Raw genomic sequence first — 13195 nt, 5'->3', positions numbered from 1 at the left:
AAAAAAAAAAGAAAAAAAAAAAGAAAAAAAAAAGAAAAAAATTACCCCAATCCACGCCTGCAAATTCTTCTGGAAGGATTTTTCCCCCTCTCTCCAGGTTGGGCGCGTTTGGCGCAAGATTCTCGGGATCCTCGGCGTTGTCTCTCCCTCCCCCCTCCCCCCCCCCTTCCTTTTCCTTTCCTTTCTTTCTTCCTTTCCTCCCCCCCCCCCCCCCCCCCCCCTCCTTTCCCCTTCCTTTCCTTTCTTTCTTCCTTTCCTCCCCCCACCCCCACCCCAAACAAACAAGTCCCCAATTCTCGTCCGTCCTCGCCGCGGGCTGCGGGCGGCGGAGGCAGCGTGCCGCGGTCGCCGGGAGCCGGGAGCCTCGGGCGCCCGCTCCTCGGCGCAGCATGTTCCAGCCGGCGCCCAAGCGCTGCTTCACCATCGAGTCGCTGGTGGCCAAGGACAGTCCCCTGCCCGCCTCGCGCTCTGAGGACCCCATCCGTCCCGCGGCGCTCAGCTACGCCAACTCCAGCCCCATAAACCCGTTCCTCAACGGCTTCCACTCGGCCGCCGCTGCCGCCGCCGCCGGCAGGGGCGTCTACTCCAACCCGGACTTGGTGTTCGCCGAGGCGGTCTCGCACCCGCCCAACCCCGCGGTGCCCGTGCACCCGGTGCCGCCGCCGCACGCCCTGGCCGCCCACCCCCTGCCCTCCTCGCACTCGCCACACCCCCTCTTCGCCTCGCAGCAGCGGGACCCGTCCACCTTCTACCCCTGGCTCATCCACCGCTACCGATATCTGGGCCACCGCTTCCAAGGTACGTGCCACGTCGCGGGGCTGCAGCGCGCCGCGTCCCGCACTGCCCTCGGCCTGCGCGCCGGGTGGGCGCTTGGCAAGGCCTGGGAGGAGGTTCCTCCGGCTCGCGGGCCCGCGAGCCCCGTTCGGAAACTGGGCGGCGAGGGGCCGGGCATGGTGCTGGTCCCCAGTCTTTGAAGCTGCGGCCGCTTTGGGGGCTGGCTTGGGGCCGCTGGACCCCTTAAAGAGGGGCGCAAAGGGAGAAGTTGTCCCCGAACGCTCCTGGGTGGAGACAGGCTGGGACAGCCTTCTCTGAGCGCCGGCCGCCAAGGAGTCCCGGAGCCCGCGGGGTACCCAGGCTCTCCGTCTCCTCCGCGGTGTCCTGGTTGCCCTAGCTCCGAGGGGCCACGGCCACGGCCAGGCCACCAGGTTCGCCTTTGCATAAGACCCTGTTCGCCACCCACTCTTCGTCCCTTCAAGCCTAGCCCCGCGACTTCTCAGTTTCCGACCCTCTTCGGGCGGCGAGGAGACCCTCGCGTCCCCAGAGCGTAGCCTAGGGGTTTGTTTTCCCTTTTTTTGGAGGCCTGGGGAGGGGCCTGGAACCCTCGCGGGTAGAGTAACCTCCGAGGCTCGGCACGCTCGCTGAGACCTCGAATGGGGGCAGAGTGTCCGCGGCGGGAAGGCAGGTTCTGTCTGGTTTTTGTTTTGTTTTTGATTTGTTTTTGTTTTTCTTTTAAAAGAAATGAACCCTATCGGGAGACGGGCTGGACGAAAAGATCTAAGTGTTTTCCCTTGCCATTTTTTAAAAAAAAATGTGTTTGCTTTTTTTTCTCTGAGTGGGGGTAGGACGAAAGTTAAAACTCCAGAAAAGAGGACGAGTAATTAGTTTAGTGGTCGGAGCTTGGGGGAAAAGACCTATCTCCCGCGACAGCCGATCAATACTCAGCGGCTTGTCCATTCATTAACCCTTTGCGTTCCTATCAGAACCTAAAATCCGGTAGATACCACCACCCTCCCCAATTACAAACAAAACAATACAAAAACAGCCTTTCATCCTAATTCCGGGACCGGATTTGCCTCCATTCTCTCCTAAACACTCGGTTTGTCTTTCTTTGTTTGGGTTTTTAGCGAATCGATTTCCCACCCTCCTGAGTGAACCCGAAACTATTCTGGCTTTGCTCACAAAGTTTATGGCTCCTTTCCTCATTTTCTGCCAGCTACGCCCTTGGTGCCCCCACCAGGCCCGAAGTAGCCGGGATCTTCTGGGACCGCGGACAGCCCCATAGGGCGCCCGCCACTCGGCAACCCCTGGGTTTCGATCCCTTCGCTCCTTGTAGTTCTCTGGAACGGGGCAGTGCGGAAGCCGGGTCCTCGGGAGGCAATGGCCGCGGAAACCCTGCGCACCCCCCGGCGAAATTTCAGCCCCGGCCGGGCCGCAGCCACACGCCCAGCCTCTGTACTTTCCCGGAGGGGAAGAGACTTAATACAAAATGAAGTTCCCAAGAACACTCTGCGTAGCGGCCCGCCGCCTCTCCAGCCCGGGGGTTAATGTTCCCTGAGGTCAGAAAAAAAGAGAAAGTTTCTCTGGATCTTGGGCGCCAATCCCGGGGCCTGGCTCTGCTGCCCCTCTGCCCCGGGCGCCCGGGCGAGGGGGTGGTGAGGCCGGAGGCTCCAGGGCGGCTGCGAAGCCCGCCGAGGTCAGAAGCCTGGGGACTTGTCCCGCCCGGGTAGCGCCTGGGTGGTTGCTGCACTGGTACAGGCTCCGTGTTCCGCGGCGGACAGCTGGGCCGGGCGGGCGTCCTCTTCGCCCACCTCCGGAGGGCCCCGGGTTCCCACCGGCCCAGCCGCACAGGCAGCGCGAAGGCCAGGAACGATGAGCCCCGGCAGCCCGGCTCGGGAGAAGCGAGAGGCCCCGGCCGGCCAGAGCGGTCTCCTCTAACGGGACTTCTGCTATGTCCCTGGCAGGGAACGACACAAGCCCGGAGAGCTTCCTTTTGCACAACGCGCTGGCCCGAAAGCCGAAGCGGATCCGAACCGCCTTTTCCCCGTCCCAGCTTCTGAGGCTGGAACACGCCTTTGAGAAGAACCACTACGTGGTGGGCGCCGAGAGGAAGCAGCTGGCGCACAGCCTCAGCCTCACGGAAACTCAGGTGAGGACTGCGTGCACCCCGCGATCCCATCCCACATCTCTGGCCCGGTGCAGGCGGCAGGCAAGTGCGGAGCTCCGAGAGGGCCTTTGGCAAAGAGCCTGGGAGCTGGTTCCACGCTTGGGTTCAGAATGAATCAGTTTAGAGGTGCTTGGCTTCCTTGGGTTCTAGCAAGAGATTGTAGGAGCCCACCCACCCTAGGCTCTGGGGAGACCTGCTGAGTAGCTCCCTCCTCTCCGGCTGGGCATGACCTAGAGTTCCTGGTTAATACACCTGTGTGCTTTTGCTGAGTCTTTCGGTTAGAGTCTGGGGACTCGGGGCTGGGTGCGTGGAGAAGGAGAGCACAGAAGGGTGAGGGGCAAGGTGTTGGATGCTCGAGGCTCGAGTCTGGAGATGTCTGGGAGTGGGTTAAACTGGAGTTCTGTGCCACGGCAGACCCAAGGTTCACACCGACGGCTCTAGTTACTTCCCTTGAGGGGATCAGAGAATCAGAAGGCTGAGAGGCCAGACATCCTAGGTGCGTCCCTAAATCAGCAAAACAGAGCTGGAAAGCTGCAGGGAAGGGCTGCCTCGGAGGACAGACCCCTGCGGCGCAGCAGGGCTCCGGAGGTGGGTCTGGTTCCGCCTTGCTGGGGTCAGGGAGGGGGCTTAGGGCTACAGTAGGCGCTACTGTACCCAGAGCCACAGGGCGGGGTCAAAGTTCCCGGCGAACAGTAACATTTTGGGACAGATTAAGTTGTAACACTTTTTCTGGGAGGCGCAAAGAGGTCGAGGCTTTTGTTTTAAAACGTCCCCCTGGACAAAACCGAGGAGGGCCTCGCGGGTTGTTGCGGGGCCCGACACAAGGCGCGGCCCGGCTGATTTCTCCTGGATAGCCGAGGCCGCGGTGGTCTTTGTCCGCCTCGCTGCCCACGCTGCCTGGAGTCTTTGTGTGCGTGTCAAGCCCCGAGCGCACCGACGCGCGCCTTGGGAGAGCGCCGGGGAGAAATGAACCGTCCTCCCCCTCAATTAGCAAACTCAAAGCAAATTAAACTCAGCCTTGTTCCAGCTCGGCTTTTTCATGGGGCACTTTGGGGGACTGGGGCATTGGGGAGAGCAAGCCGGGACCTGGGCCGGCCTTAGAAAAGGAGGGAGTGGGGAGGGCTTCAAGGGCCTGGGCTGCTGCTTTCAGGAAGGGACAGGCCTGGGGACAGAGGAGGTGCTGTCACCCGCATTTCCCTCACTGTACTGCACTGCTGAGAAGCTGGGACAGTGTTGGTGTCTCCTATGGTGGCTGAATGGTGACCCACGGCCCAGCACCCCCAGGGGATGATGGGGATGGCAGCCCAGCCCCACATCATTGCTCCCTGGACCTCTAGCAGCTGCTCTGGGGAGATGAGGCCTCCAGTCCAGCTCTGATGGGAAATGATGTGACCAGCATGTGAGCTTGGGCCTGGTGGGTCCTGGGGCTGGTCCGAAGGAGGGAAGGGAGGGAGCTCCACTCTTCTTTCCTCTTTCCTAGTTTCTCTCTCACTTCCTCTTTATCCCACGGTTCTTTCAGAAGCTTTCACTTTTGAGCTTCATTTCCCAGCTGGAAAGGTACAGTTGGGCTGGTCCCCAGGCCTTGGCATCCTACCATCCCGCAGGCTTCCTCCAGCACTCCCCCACCCCCAACTCCTGCTCACCTGCAAGAGTCCTGGGCGAGGAAGAGGAAGCTCAGGCAGATCCTGACTGCCTACCCCAGGGCCGAGGCCTGGCAGAGGAGGCGCTATATTTAGGCAAGGCTGCGGAAACAGACAAAATAGAAAGCACATTGGGCCTTGCACCAGAAAGCTGCCGCAGCCGAAGGCAGTAAGGTCTTCCCTGCACTGGTGAGGTAGAGGGAGTCAGGGACTTGTCTCTTTTTATTTTACTTTACTTATGATTGTTGTAGGGGTTTTCCAGGGTTTGCAAGGCTTTTGCTCTCAGCAGGAGGTGGGTGTCCCTTCCAGGGCCAGGCGGGGCAAGGGCACTGTGCCCTCTGGGCCACCTGGTCTGGGGGAAACACCCCACCAGGGCCCAGAAGGGTAGGGAGCCAGGCTTCCTAGCTGACAGCACTAGGAGCTCGGCCCCCAGAAGGGAGGCCTGGGGGAGCCCAGCCCTTTTGGTGTGCCGCTTGGGGGACTGGGCTCTCTTGAAGGCACCGCCTGCAGGAGGAAGCAATAGGAGGGCGCTGTGGAGGGACTAACACGCCCCATCCGCCTCTTGTCCACAGGTAAAAGTATGGTTTCAGAACCGAAGGACGAAGTTCAAAAGACAGAAGCTGGAGGAAGAAGGCTCAGATTCGCAACAAAAGAAAAAAGGGACGCACCATATTAACCGGTGGAGAATTGCCACCAAGCAGGCGAGTCCCGAGGAAATAGACGTGACCTCAGACGATTAAAAACACAAACCGAACCCCACAGAAACGGACACCACGGAGCAAAACAGACAGGGAGAGGAGGGGTAGAAGAAAAACAAAAACAAGCTACAAAACAAAAACAAACCGCACACACACACACACAGTCACCGAGAAGAGGAAGAGGGAGTCAGAGAGAGTGACGGAGCTTCGCGGACTTTGGGCAGCGAGGCCGCGGGGTCCTGATCCCAGGCTGCACGGAGATGGCAGAGGACGCAGGCTTCTTGATCAACAGGCACCCCTTGTCTAAAGAGGCAGCTGAGAGACAGAGAGCGAGAGAGAGAAAAAGAGTGAGAGAGAGAAAGAGAGAGAGAGTGAGAGGGAGAGAGATCCAAATGTGGCACCGTGGAAGGCGCTCTGAACAAGGGAAGCTGTCAGTCAAACACCAGCCCAGCGAGACAAGATGATTGGCAGGTATTCCATTTATCGCAGTCCTGATTTAAAAAAAAAAATAAATAACGGTAATAATAATGATGGTAGAAGAAAACCCCAACCAGGCACAGGACTTTTTCTTTTGCACTTCGCAGAGTCTCCCCCCCCACCAATCTTTAAAAAATAATTAGTAATACTAGCAATCGAAATTCCGTATCTAGCCCCAACCCACACCTGTTCAAAAACTTGAATTGCATGTTGCAGTTGTTGGGCGAATGGTGTCTAAAGACAGAAAATGAATTGTAATTTTCTTTTCCTTTGAAAGACAGGTTCTGTGTGCTTTTTATTTTGATTTTTTTTTCGAGAAATGTGCAGTCTGTAAACACTTCTTGATACCTTCTGATGTCAAAGTGATTGTGAAAGGTAAATGAAGTAGGCTCCGCGATAGTGGTCCTCTTACGGAGAAATGGGGAGCAGGATGGGGGGCTGGGGGTGGTGGGGGAGGGTGCCCACAAGAGGAGTCAGGACTTGTGCTGGGAAAAACAAAAAACAAAAAACAAAAAAACCCTAAATTAATTCTATTTCTTGAACATTCCCTTTCCTAACATCCTGAAGGCTTAAAACCCCGAAGTAAACTCCTTTTGGTGGTTGGAGAGGTTGGCCAAATTCACCCATTCGCTCTAAAGGCCATTCCCAAACTTTAAATCTATCTGTTGCAAAAACTAAAGGACTGTAGTTAGCGGGGAGGATGTTAAGTGTGGCCAAGGACATGGCGGCAAGTTTTCAAGCACTGAGTTTCTATTCCAAGATCATAGACTTACTAAAGAGAGTGACAAATGCTTCCTTAATGTCTTCTATACCAGAATGTAAATATTTTTGTGTTTTGTGTTAATTTGTTAGAATTCTAACACACTATATACTTCCAAGAAGTATGTCAATGTCAATATTTTGTCAATAAAGATTTATCAATATGCCCTCAGAGTAGTCGTTTGGAGAAATTGAAGTGAGTTTTTTTTTTTTTTTAAGTATCTATAATTTGAGTGTGGTCCTTCTCCAAGGAGGCTCAAGAGACCCAGGCTCCTCACCCACAAAAGGGCCAGACTGATGGATTCTTGGGCATTTTAAAGAGAGATGAGCGTGGAAAAGGGAGAGGATTAGGAAAACTTAAGTCCTGCAGAAAAGGGATGGGAGGAAAGTTTTCCAACCAGACTTTGCCCATTGCAAGGCTCCCTGAGAGAGTTTAGTTTGAATTTCAGGTTAAAAAATGCTTACTTCTCTTAATTTCTAGTTGTTGTTGTTGTTTTAATCTGGACACATAGTTAAGCATTGAAGAATATTCCCCTAGGATTGGAGGAAACACTTAGCAGAATCCGAATCCTAAGACTTTTAAACTGTGCTTCTGACTTCAAACCCCGAAGTACAGGCTCCTCCCCTGCCACCAGTTTTTTCTTTCCTTCCCATCCTTCCTTTCCTCCCTCTTTCCCTTCCCTCCTCTCCCTCCCTTCCTTCCTTCCTTCCTTCTTCCTTCCTCCCTTCCCTTCCTCTCCCCTCCCTTCCCTTCCCTTCCTATCCCCCTCCGGATCTTGCTTGCTTGCTTGCTTCCTTCCTTCCTGTCGGGACCCAGTCTGAGGGCAAGCACAAGGCCCTCAGCAGCCTTATAAGGCAAGCATTCCGAGAAACCTTCAACTCTTAATTTTAACGTTAAAGAAAAAGTTGTAACCAGTCTTGGAGGAAACTTAGCTTTTTTTCCCCTCCTCCTTCCCCCTTCTGGGGGTACGAGGTTGTTTTTGCATGCTTCATTTGCTTCTTATCCTGATAGGCTGCATTAATCAGTTTTATTTCCATTGATAGAGAAACCTCGTCTGTTCTGTTCAAGCTACAAAGCGTCCTGCGAGCTTTTGTGAAAGTGCAAATCAGTTTAAGCAATTATCATACCAGGAATATGAAGGGGAAAGAGGAGGCCTTGCCCAGTGGTCTCCTTTAATCTCTTAATCCACGGATCCAGGGGGGCCGCCTGGACATAATTTAGGACAATCTCCCCACCCTTTACACTGTGATAAGGCCAAGTTACAATGCAGGGCAAAAATACAAGCTTTGTTAACACCCTGCCTTGAAAAGTTAAGATTAGACATTCCGTGCACGTGTGGGGACTATAGGGCACTATGGAAATTTTTCTTTCTTTCTTTTTTTTTTTTTTCTCTTCCCCTCTTCTCCTCTAAAGTAGAATTCATTCTTGGTTTCTCTCCCCCTCTCTCTCTTTTTTCTTTCTTCTTTATCTCTGCCTGTCTCTCCTTTATTCCTCCGTCTCGGTTCCTCTGGAGAACCCTGGCTGTCCATGGCACGTTTTCACGCAGGCTGCCCTAGGAAGGTGTATGTATTTTGGGGGACACTTGCTTGCAGGACGATGCTGGGGGGAAGCAAGCTGCCAGGAGAGTTCCAGGCTTGCTTCTCAAAGGGACAGGTGCTATCCTGGGTATCCTGGAAACTGAAGTTGGCTTTCCAGATGCTTTGACAGCGAGACCTCCCTGTCGGATGGCCGTCCCGAGTGCGTTGCAGTCGCCGCTACAGAACCACAGAACCTCTTCCCTTTTTCTTAAACAAGTTACCTTTTCCTTCCACTCATTCCCCCAAACGCAGAATGCCTCAAACACAGAGCACAGCCATGTCGAAATTCCAACTGGCCTTTCCAGAAAAAAAAAAAATCCCCATCTTAATAAAAGGCTTATTTCTGCAGAAACTATATACTTTTTTTAAGTACAAGAAAACGGAGAAGGTGACCAAGATTTTTTTTTTTTTTTTTTTTTTGGTAAACGTCCTATGTAGTGTAACAGCAATAAAATCATCAGAGAATACCATTAGCTTTGAAAAAAAAAAAAACTAAAAGCTTTATTACAAACCAAGCTTTGAAAATAGGGGGGATTAGGCGGCTGAAAGGGTCCCACAATGGTAAGAAGAAAAGGTTTCATGCTAATGAGGTTAATGCCCTTTGTATCTCAGGCCTCCACATCTTCATTACGCGCTATCTCCGGCTGCACGGAGCGGCTCAGAGAGCCGCAATCCACTCCAACGCCCCCCTTCCAGGCCCAAAGAAGGATTTGATAGCAGCTCTGTTCAAACTAGATAATTATATCTTTTCAAGTCGGAATTAAGATAAAGAAAGTGAAGCAGAGGCGGCTCGCCTTGATCCACTGCAAACAAATTTGGCGCACTTTCGAGTCCTTCCCCCGCCTCAAAAAGGCAGGACAGTCAGCTTATTAGCCGCTCGTTTGCTTTATTAATTCATCTATTTAAAGTGGCAGGATTAGAGCGTCTAATGTGGACGCGGGCTGCCGTGGCGTTGAGGAATATAAATATTTGCGAGATGCCATCCCACGATGACTATCTGGGCGCGGGGCGCAGGGCGCGAGACAGGGTGCGGGGCGCGTGGCCCTCGCGGTTGCAGTGAGCACTCCGCAGTGAGCGCACACGGGACTGGAGCCCTTTGGGCTGGGGTACGTGGAGCTGTGTGCCCGAGATCTGCGTACGCCTGCGTGGTATACGGGTGCCAGGCCTAGATGCCCCTGGAAGGGCTCTACGGGCATCGAGGGGCAGGTCCTGCGTTTTTCCCTGCACATGGCGGAAGTGCACGAGTGTTGCCTTGTGTCCCGCCTGTTACCCCGAACGGGGATATGGGTTACGTTTGCATCCTGCTCCCTTGTTGATTACTGGCGGGCATTTCCCGTGTAGCCCCCTGTGCCAAGTGGATTTGGGGTGGGTTGCGTTACCCTGAGAAAGTCAAGCGGAGTGTATGGTGCCAGTGTGCACCCTAGGTTCTCCCGCCAGGTATCCGTGGACTCCGTGTGCGTTTCTTGCTAGGGGTCCTACTCCTCCGCAGCCAAGGGTCCCGTACGCAGGCGCGGGGCGGGAGGGGTCGGGGTCGGGCTTTTTCGAGGCACCAGAAACTCCTGGGGGTGGGAGAAGCCTTGGGACCTCCAGGAGGTTCCCCCTTTCTGCCTTTCCTTCTGGGTGTCCGGTGCCCCCAGCTCCCTCCGTCGCTGCTCCTGGCAGCCGAGCCGAGCCGGAGCGGGAGCGTTGGCGGCGGCCCGGAACCTGCCGGGCCACTTTTGTGCTAGGGGCGGATTGTGGCAGGCAGACATCCGCGCCAAGTGGGCCTGGCAGAAAGGGGGCTCGGGCCTGCGCTCGGCTCTGGAAACCTCGGCTCCTCCCCGTCCCCGCCTCAGAGTCGCAGGAAACAAAGTCTCCGGTCGCGCAGGCCGACTGGGGAGGGACCCTGGCGGCTCGGCCCCGGGCCCCGCTCCGCGGTGGGGGCATCTGGGCTGGGCTCCCCGCCCGTGCGCAGTTTCAAGTCGAAATAAGCGGGTGGAAGTCCCTAGAATGAGAGGCTAGGCTCGTGTGTTTGTGTAGGTGGAGCGCCTGAGTTAGGTCCGTGGAACAGTTGTGTTCGTGCGGAGATGTGATTGAGTGTCTCTGAGCCAGGACTTAAGTCGGGATATGATGTGTAGGTGCTGAAGGTGCTAAGGGCATGTTCGAGGCCGAAGAGCTCAGTGCTGCCCATTGTGGGTTGTGTGAGCGTGTCAAGGTGTCCGGCTTGCCCTGGGCATCGACATTATATCGAGGTGGGGCGAGGACGGGCAGTTGCGTGGCTCTCTTGTCTGCGGAGGTGGAGAAATGCACTTTCTGTAGGGAGCGTGTGTGGCAGGGTCCGCTGGCAGAGTGCGCATCTGGGAGTTCGGCTCTAGTTGTGGATCGCAGGCAACGGGAAGGCCCTCAGCCTGTGTGTGACCCGCAGGAACATTTCTGTATGTTTGGGTGGAGGTCCCCGAGCGCCGGCGTCCCTACCCTGCACCGGGGCAGTTTTTGTTCGCCTCGCAATCTAGGCGCGTGTGTCCCGCCAGAAGCCTGGGTTCACGTATTGTTCCTACAGCGCACCCCTCGCCCCGGAGTTTGGTAAAAAACAGCCGGTTTGGGGGGATACCTGCACATTTTTCTAGGCCTGCCTTTATTATTCCCGCAATCAACCTTAGATTTCCTTGGGTGCCGCCTCGGGGCGGCGGCGGGCGGGCGGGCGGGCGGGGGCAAGGGGCCTGTGAAGTCGGGGTGCGGGGAGGCCGGGCTGCGGAGGCCGCTGGTGTAGGCCCAGGGCTCGGCCGCCGGATTTACCTCCCCCAACCAAACCCGCAGCGAGGGGGAAGTGGGAGTTTTGAGAACCCGCTGACCCCAGCCGTGACCCCGCTCCGGGAGGCAGCTTCTCCTGGAGCGATCCTGTACGCCAGGAAACCCGAGGCGGTGCCACGCTTGAAAGCGAAAGGTCCATTCATCAGCCGCGTCCCGGCGTCTAATTGGCCTTTTGTTCATTAGTGCCTATTGCCCAGCGGGAGTGGGAAGGGGGTTTGGGAGGGCCCAGGGGGCTGCGAGCAGGGGTGCTTGGCGCCCCGGGCCCGGGGTCGGGGGAGGGCAGGGCGCGTCGCACTCCTCCGAGGGGGCGCCAGAGCGCGCCAAAGATCGCGCGCACGTGCAAGGATGCTCGGCGGGAAGCCGGTCTTCTAGACTCGCGGCGGGGTCCTCCAAGTTGCCGGGGGCCCACCGCCCCTTCCTTGCCCTCAACTCCACCCGCAGACCCAGCCCACATCTTTACTCCGCACCCTCGGGATTTCAGACAGGCCTTCCTGCCTCTCGAGATTTCCCAACTCGGGCACTGACTGGCCTTGGCGCTGGGCTGGGCTCACGTCCTGCCTTTCTTCAGGCTTCTAGAGTTCTTTGGCCCTGGTCTTGCTGCCTACCCAGAGCGACTCTGGGTTCCCCTCCCTAGTCACCAGCACCAACACAGTCCTGTCGGGCGTGCCGCGCTTCTCTGGATGGGAAATTGAGAGAAAATTTTGGCGGGGCAAGGAGTTAGGAGTTACAATGCCCCAGTCTTCTGGGATCAGATGGAAGAGGAACCCCAAGCCTCCAGCGCTCCAAATTCTAGCTGTTTCTCCAAATCACACCTTACCTTCTCGCTTCCCATCTCCTACCCAGTGTCCACATCAAGACTTAGACATCCTCCTCTCTACCCCACACCTACTGCCCCTCCGCACACTGTAGGGGTCCGAGAGGAAGCGCAGAGGTAAGGGCTCCTCCCAGCATAAGCCCAGAGGTCCAGACGCACCTGAAGGACCCTGGAAGAGCCTGGAGGGGGGATGGGGTAGCGCTTGGAAAAGGGTCCAGGGCCCCCAGCCCCATGTCTTTTCTCTCTCTCCCAGGGAAGACCGGGTTTCCTGGCCGGGTTCTGGCTGCCTGGTACCTCCCAGCTCCCGACCTCAGCCTGGTCCCAGGCCACCCCTGCCCCCAGCCCACTTCAGGCCCCATATATATAGCGTGGGTCTCCATAGCCCTCTGCTGGACCTGACGTCAGGAAGAACTTGATCTTGCTGCTTTGCTCCTGCTTCTGAAACTGATCCTTGAAATGAGAGAACAGACTCTACACAATTCCCATGGCCTTGACATAAGGTACAGCGATAAATATACACCACTAATGAGCAATTACCATATAATCACCTTCCAATTAGCTCGCATAATGATGAATTAAACATTCTAGCAGGCGGGATTAGGTTTCTTACTTTGTATATTATTTACGAAGGCTATAGTTTCTGCAAAGAACCAAATATCAAATTAGATGGGGAATTTTCACTTGGGGGTAATTATGCATTCAGGCCAGCGTCTGTGTTCTGGTCACTTGTCAAATGAGGCCTGCAAGGTACTGACCACTTCGTTTGGGCATTTATTTCCTCCCTTTCCTCTTCTCTCTTTAGGTGCAATTGCCTTTCCTTTCCCTTTTACCACCCTGGCCCACAGGGTGGGAGGATGGGGATTTGGGGGAGGGGGAGGCGGGGTTTGGGGAGGGAGCTCGGGCTCGCAGGGAAGATGCTGCGCAGGCTTGCAGGCCCTCTCCGTGCCCGTCCCTAGTGTCTTGCCCCTTCTGGTCCCGGGTCCCCTTCATCTCCGGCGGGAAAGGACTCCTAGGGCGCGTCCTGGGGCCTCGCAGCCGTCCGAGCTTTCGGACATGAAATCGCACCGGCTCGGCGCTACTGCGGAGCTCAGGGTCCGGGTTGCTGCCCTCCCAACCCCACGCGGGCGACCTGCTGCTCCCGGGGGCGCCGCGGCCCGACCTCCCGCAGCTCCCCTCGGGCCCTCGGTGCGGGCCCCACGGCCTCCACCCGCACGGCCGCCCAGCAGCGGCGGAGAAAGAGTGTGCGCGGCTCCGTGTGTCGGGCGGGGGGAGGGGTACCGAAACAAACAACAAACCTCCACCCGCCCGCCCGCAGCCACCTCTCTTGTTCGGAAATGAATTTTGGCAAGAGATTAGCTCCTAATCTGATCTAACGCAGCTGACATTTGGGAAGAAGATGAAAATGGCAGCTCAATTTCATTCAGAAACGGGGTCACTTCGCGGGGCTCCGCTCTGCTCCCCAGAGAGTGTGGATGCTCTTCCCCCTCCCCCCTAA

At 56.2% G+C, this 13195-nt stretch overlaps 1 protein-coding gene across 2 annotated transcripts; it reads left to right on the top strand.

The window, feature by feature from the left end:
* The first annotated feature begins 214 nt into the window (after positions 1-214).
* On the top strand, positions 215-6692 carry EMX2 (empty spiracles homeobox 2). 2 transcript variants are annotated; one of them, XM_032878854.1, is made up of 3 exons: positions 225-798; positions 2742-2926; positions 5157-6692. In XM_032878854.1, exons 1-3 carry the CDS (start codon positions 390-392, stop codon positions 5322-5324), a joined length of 762 nt encoding a protein of 253 aa, XP_032734745.1. In that variant the 5' UTR covers positions 225-389; the 3' UTR covers positions 5325-6692. The 2 variants fall into 2 exon arrangements, with proteins under 2 accessions (XP_032734754.1, XP_032734745.1); XM_032878863.1 differs by lacking the exon at positions 2742-2926 and having other exon boundaries at positions 215-798; positions 5157-5260.
* Positions 6693-13195: the final 6503 nt, after the last annotated feature.

This window comes from Lontra canadensis, unplaced genomic scaffold (assembly GCF_010015895.1).
Source record: "Lontra canadensis isolate GAN:19392208 unplaced genomic scaffold, GSC_riverotter_1.0 scaffold3, whole genome shotgun sequence".
NCBI lineage: Eukaryota > Metazoa > Chordata > Mammalia > Carnivora > Mustelidae > Lontra > Lontra canadensis.
Note: the sequence above shows the minus strand (reverse complement) of the source record. Positions and strands in the feature narration are given on the sequence as shown.

What these genes read in the sequence shown, in the direction of transcription:
- EMX2 (XM_032878854.1), top strand. Translation starts at nt 390, where the DNA reads ATGTTCCAGCCGGCGCCCAAGCGCTGCTTCACCATCGAGTCGCTGGTG. An exon ending in TCTGGGCCACCGCTTCCAAG is followed by an intron (nt 799 to 2,741) that starts GTACGTGCCACG and finishes TGTCCCTGGCAG; the next exon opens with GGAACGACACAAGCCCGGAG. An exon ending in TCAGCCTCACGGAAACTCAG is followed by an intron (nt 2,927 to 5,156) that starts GTGAGGACTGCG and finishes TCTTGTCCACAG; the next exon opens with GTAAAAGTATGGTTTCAGAA.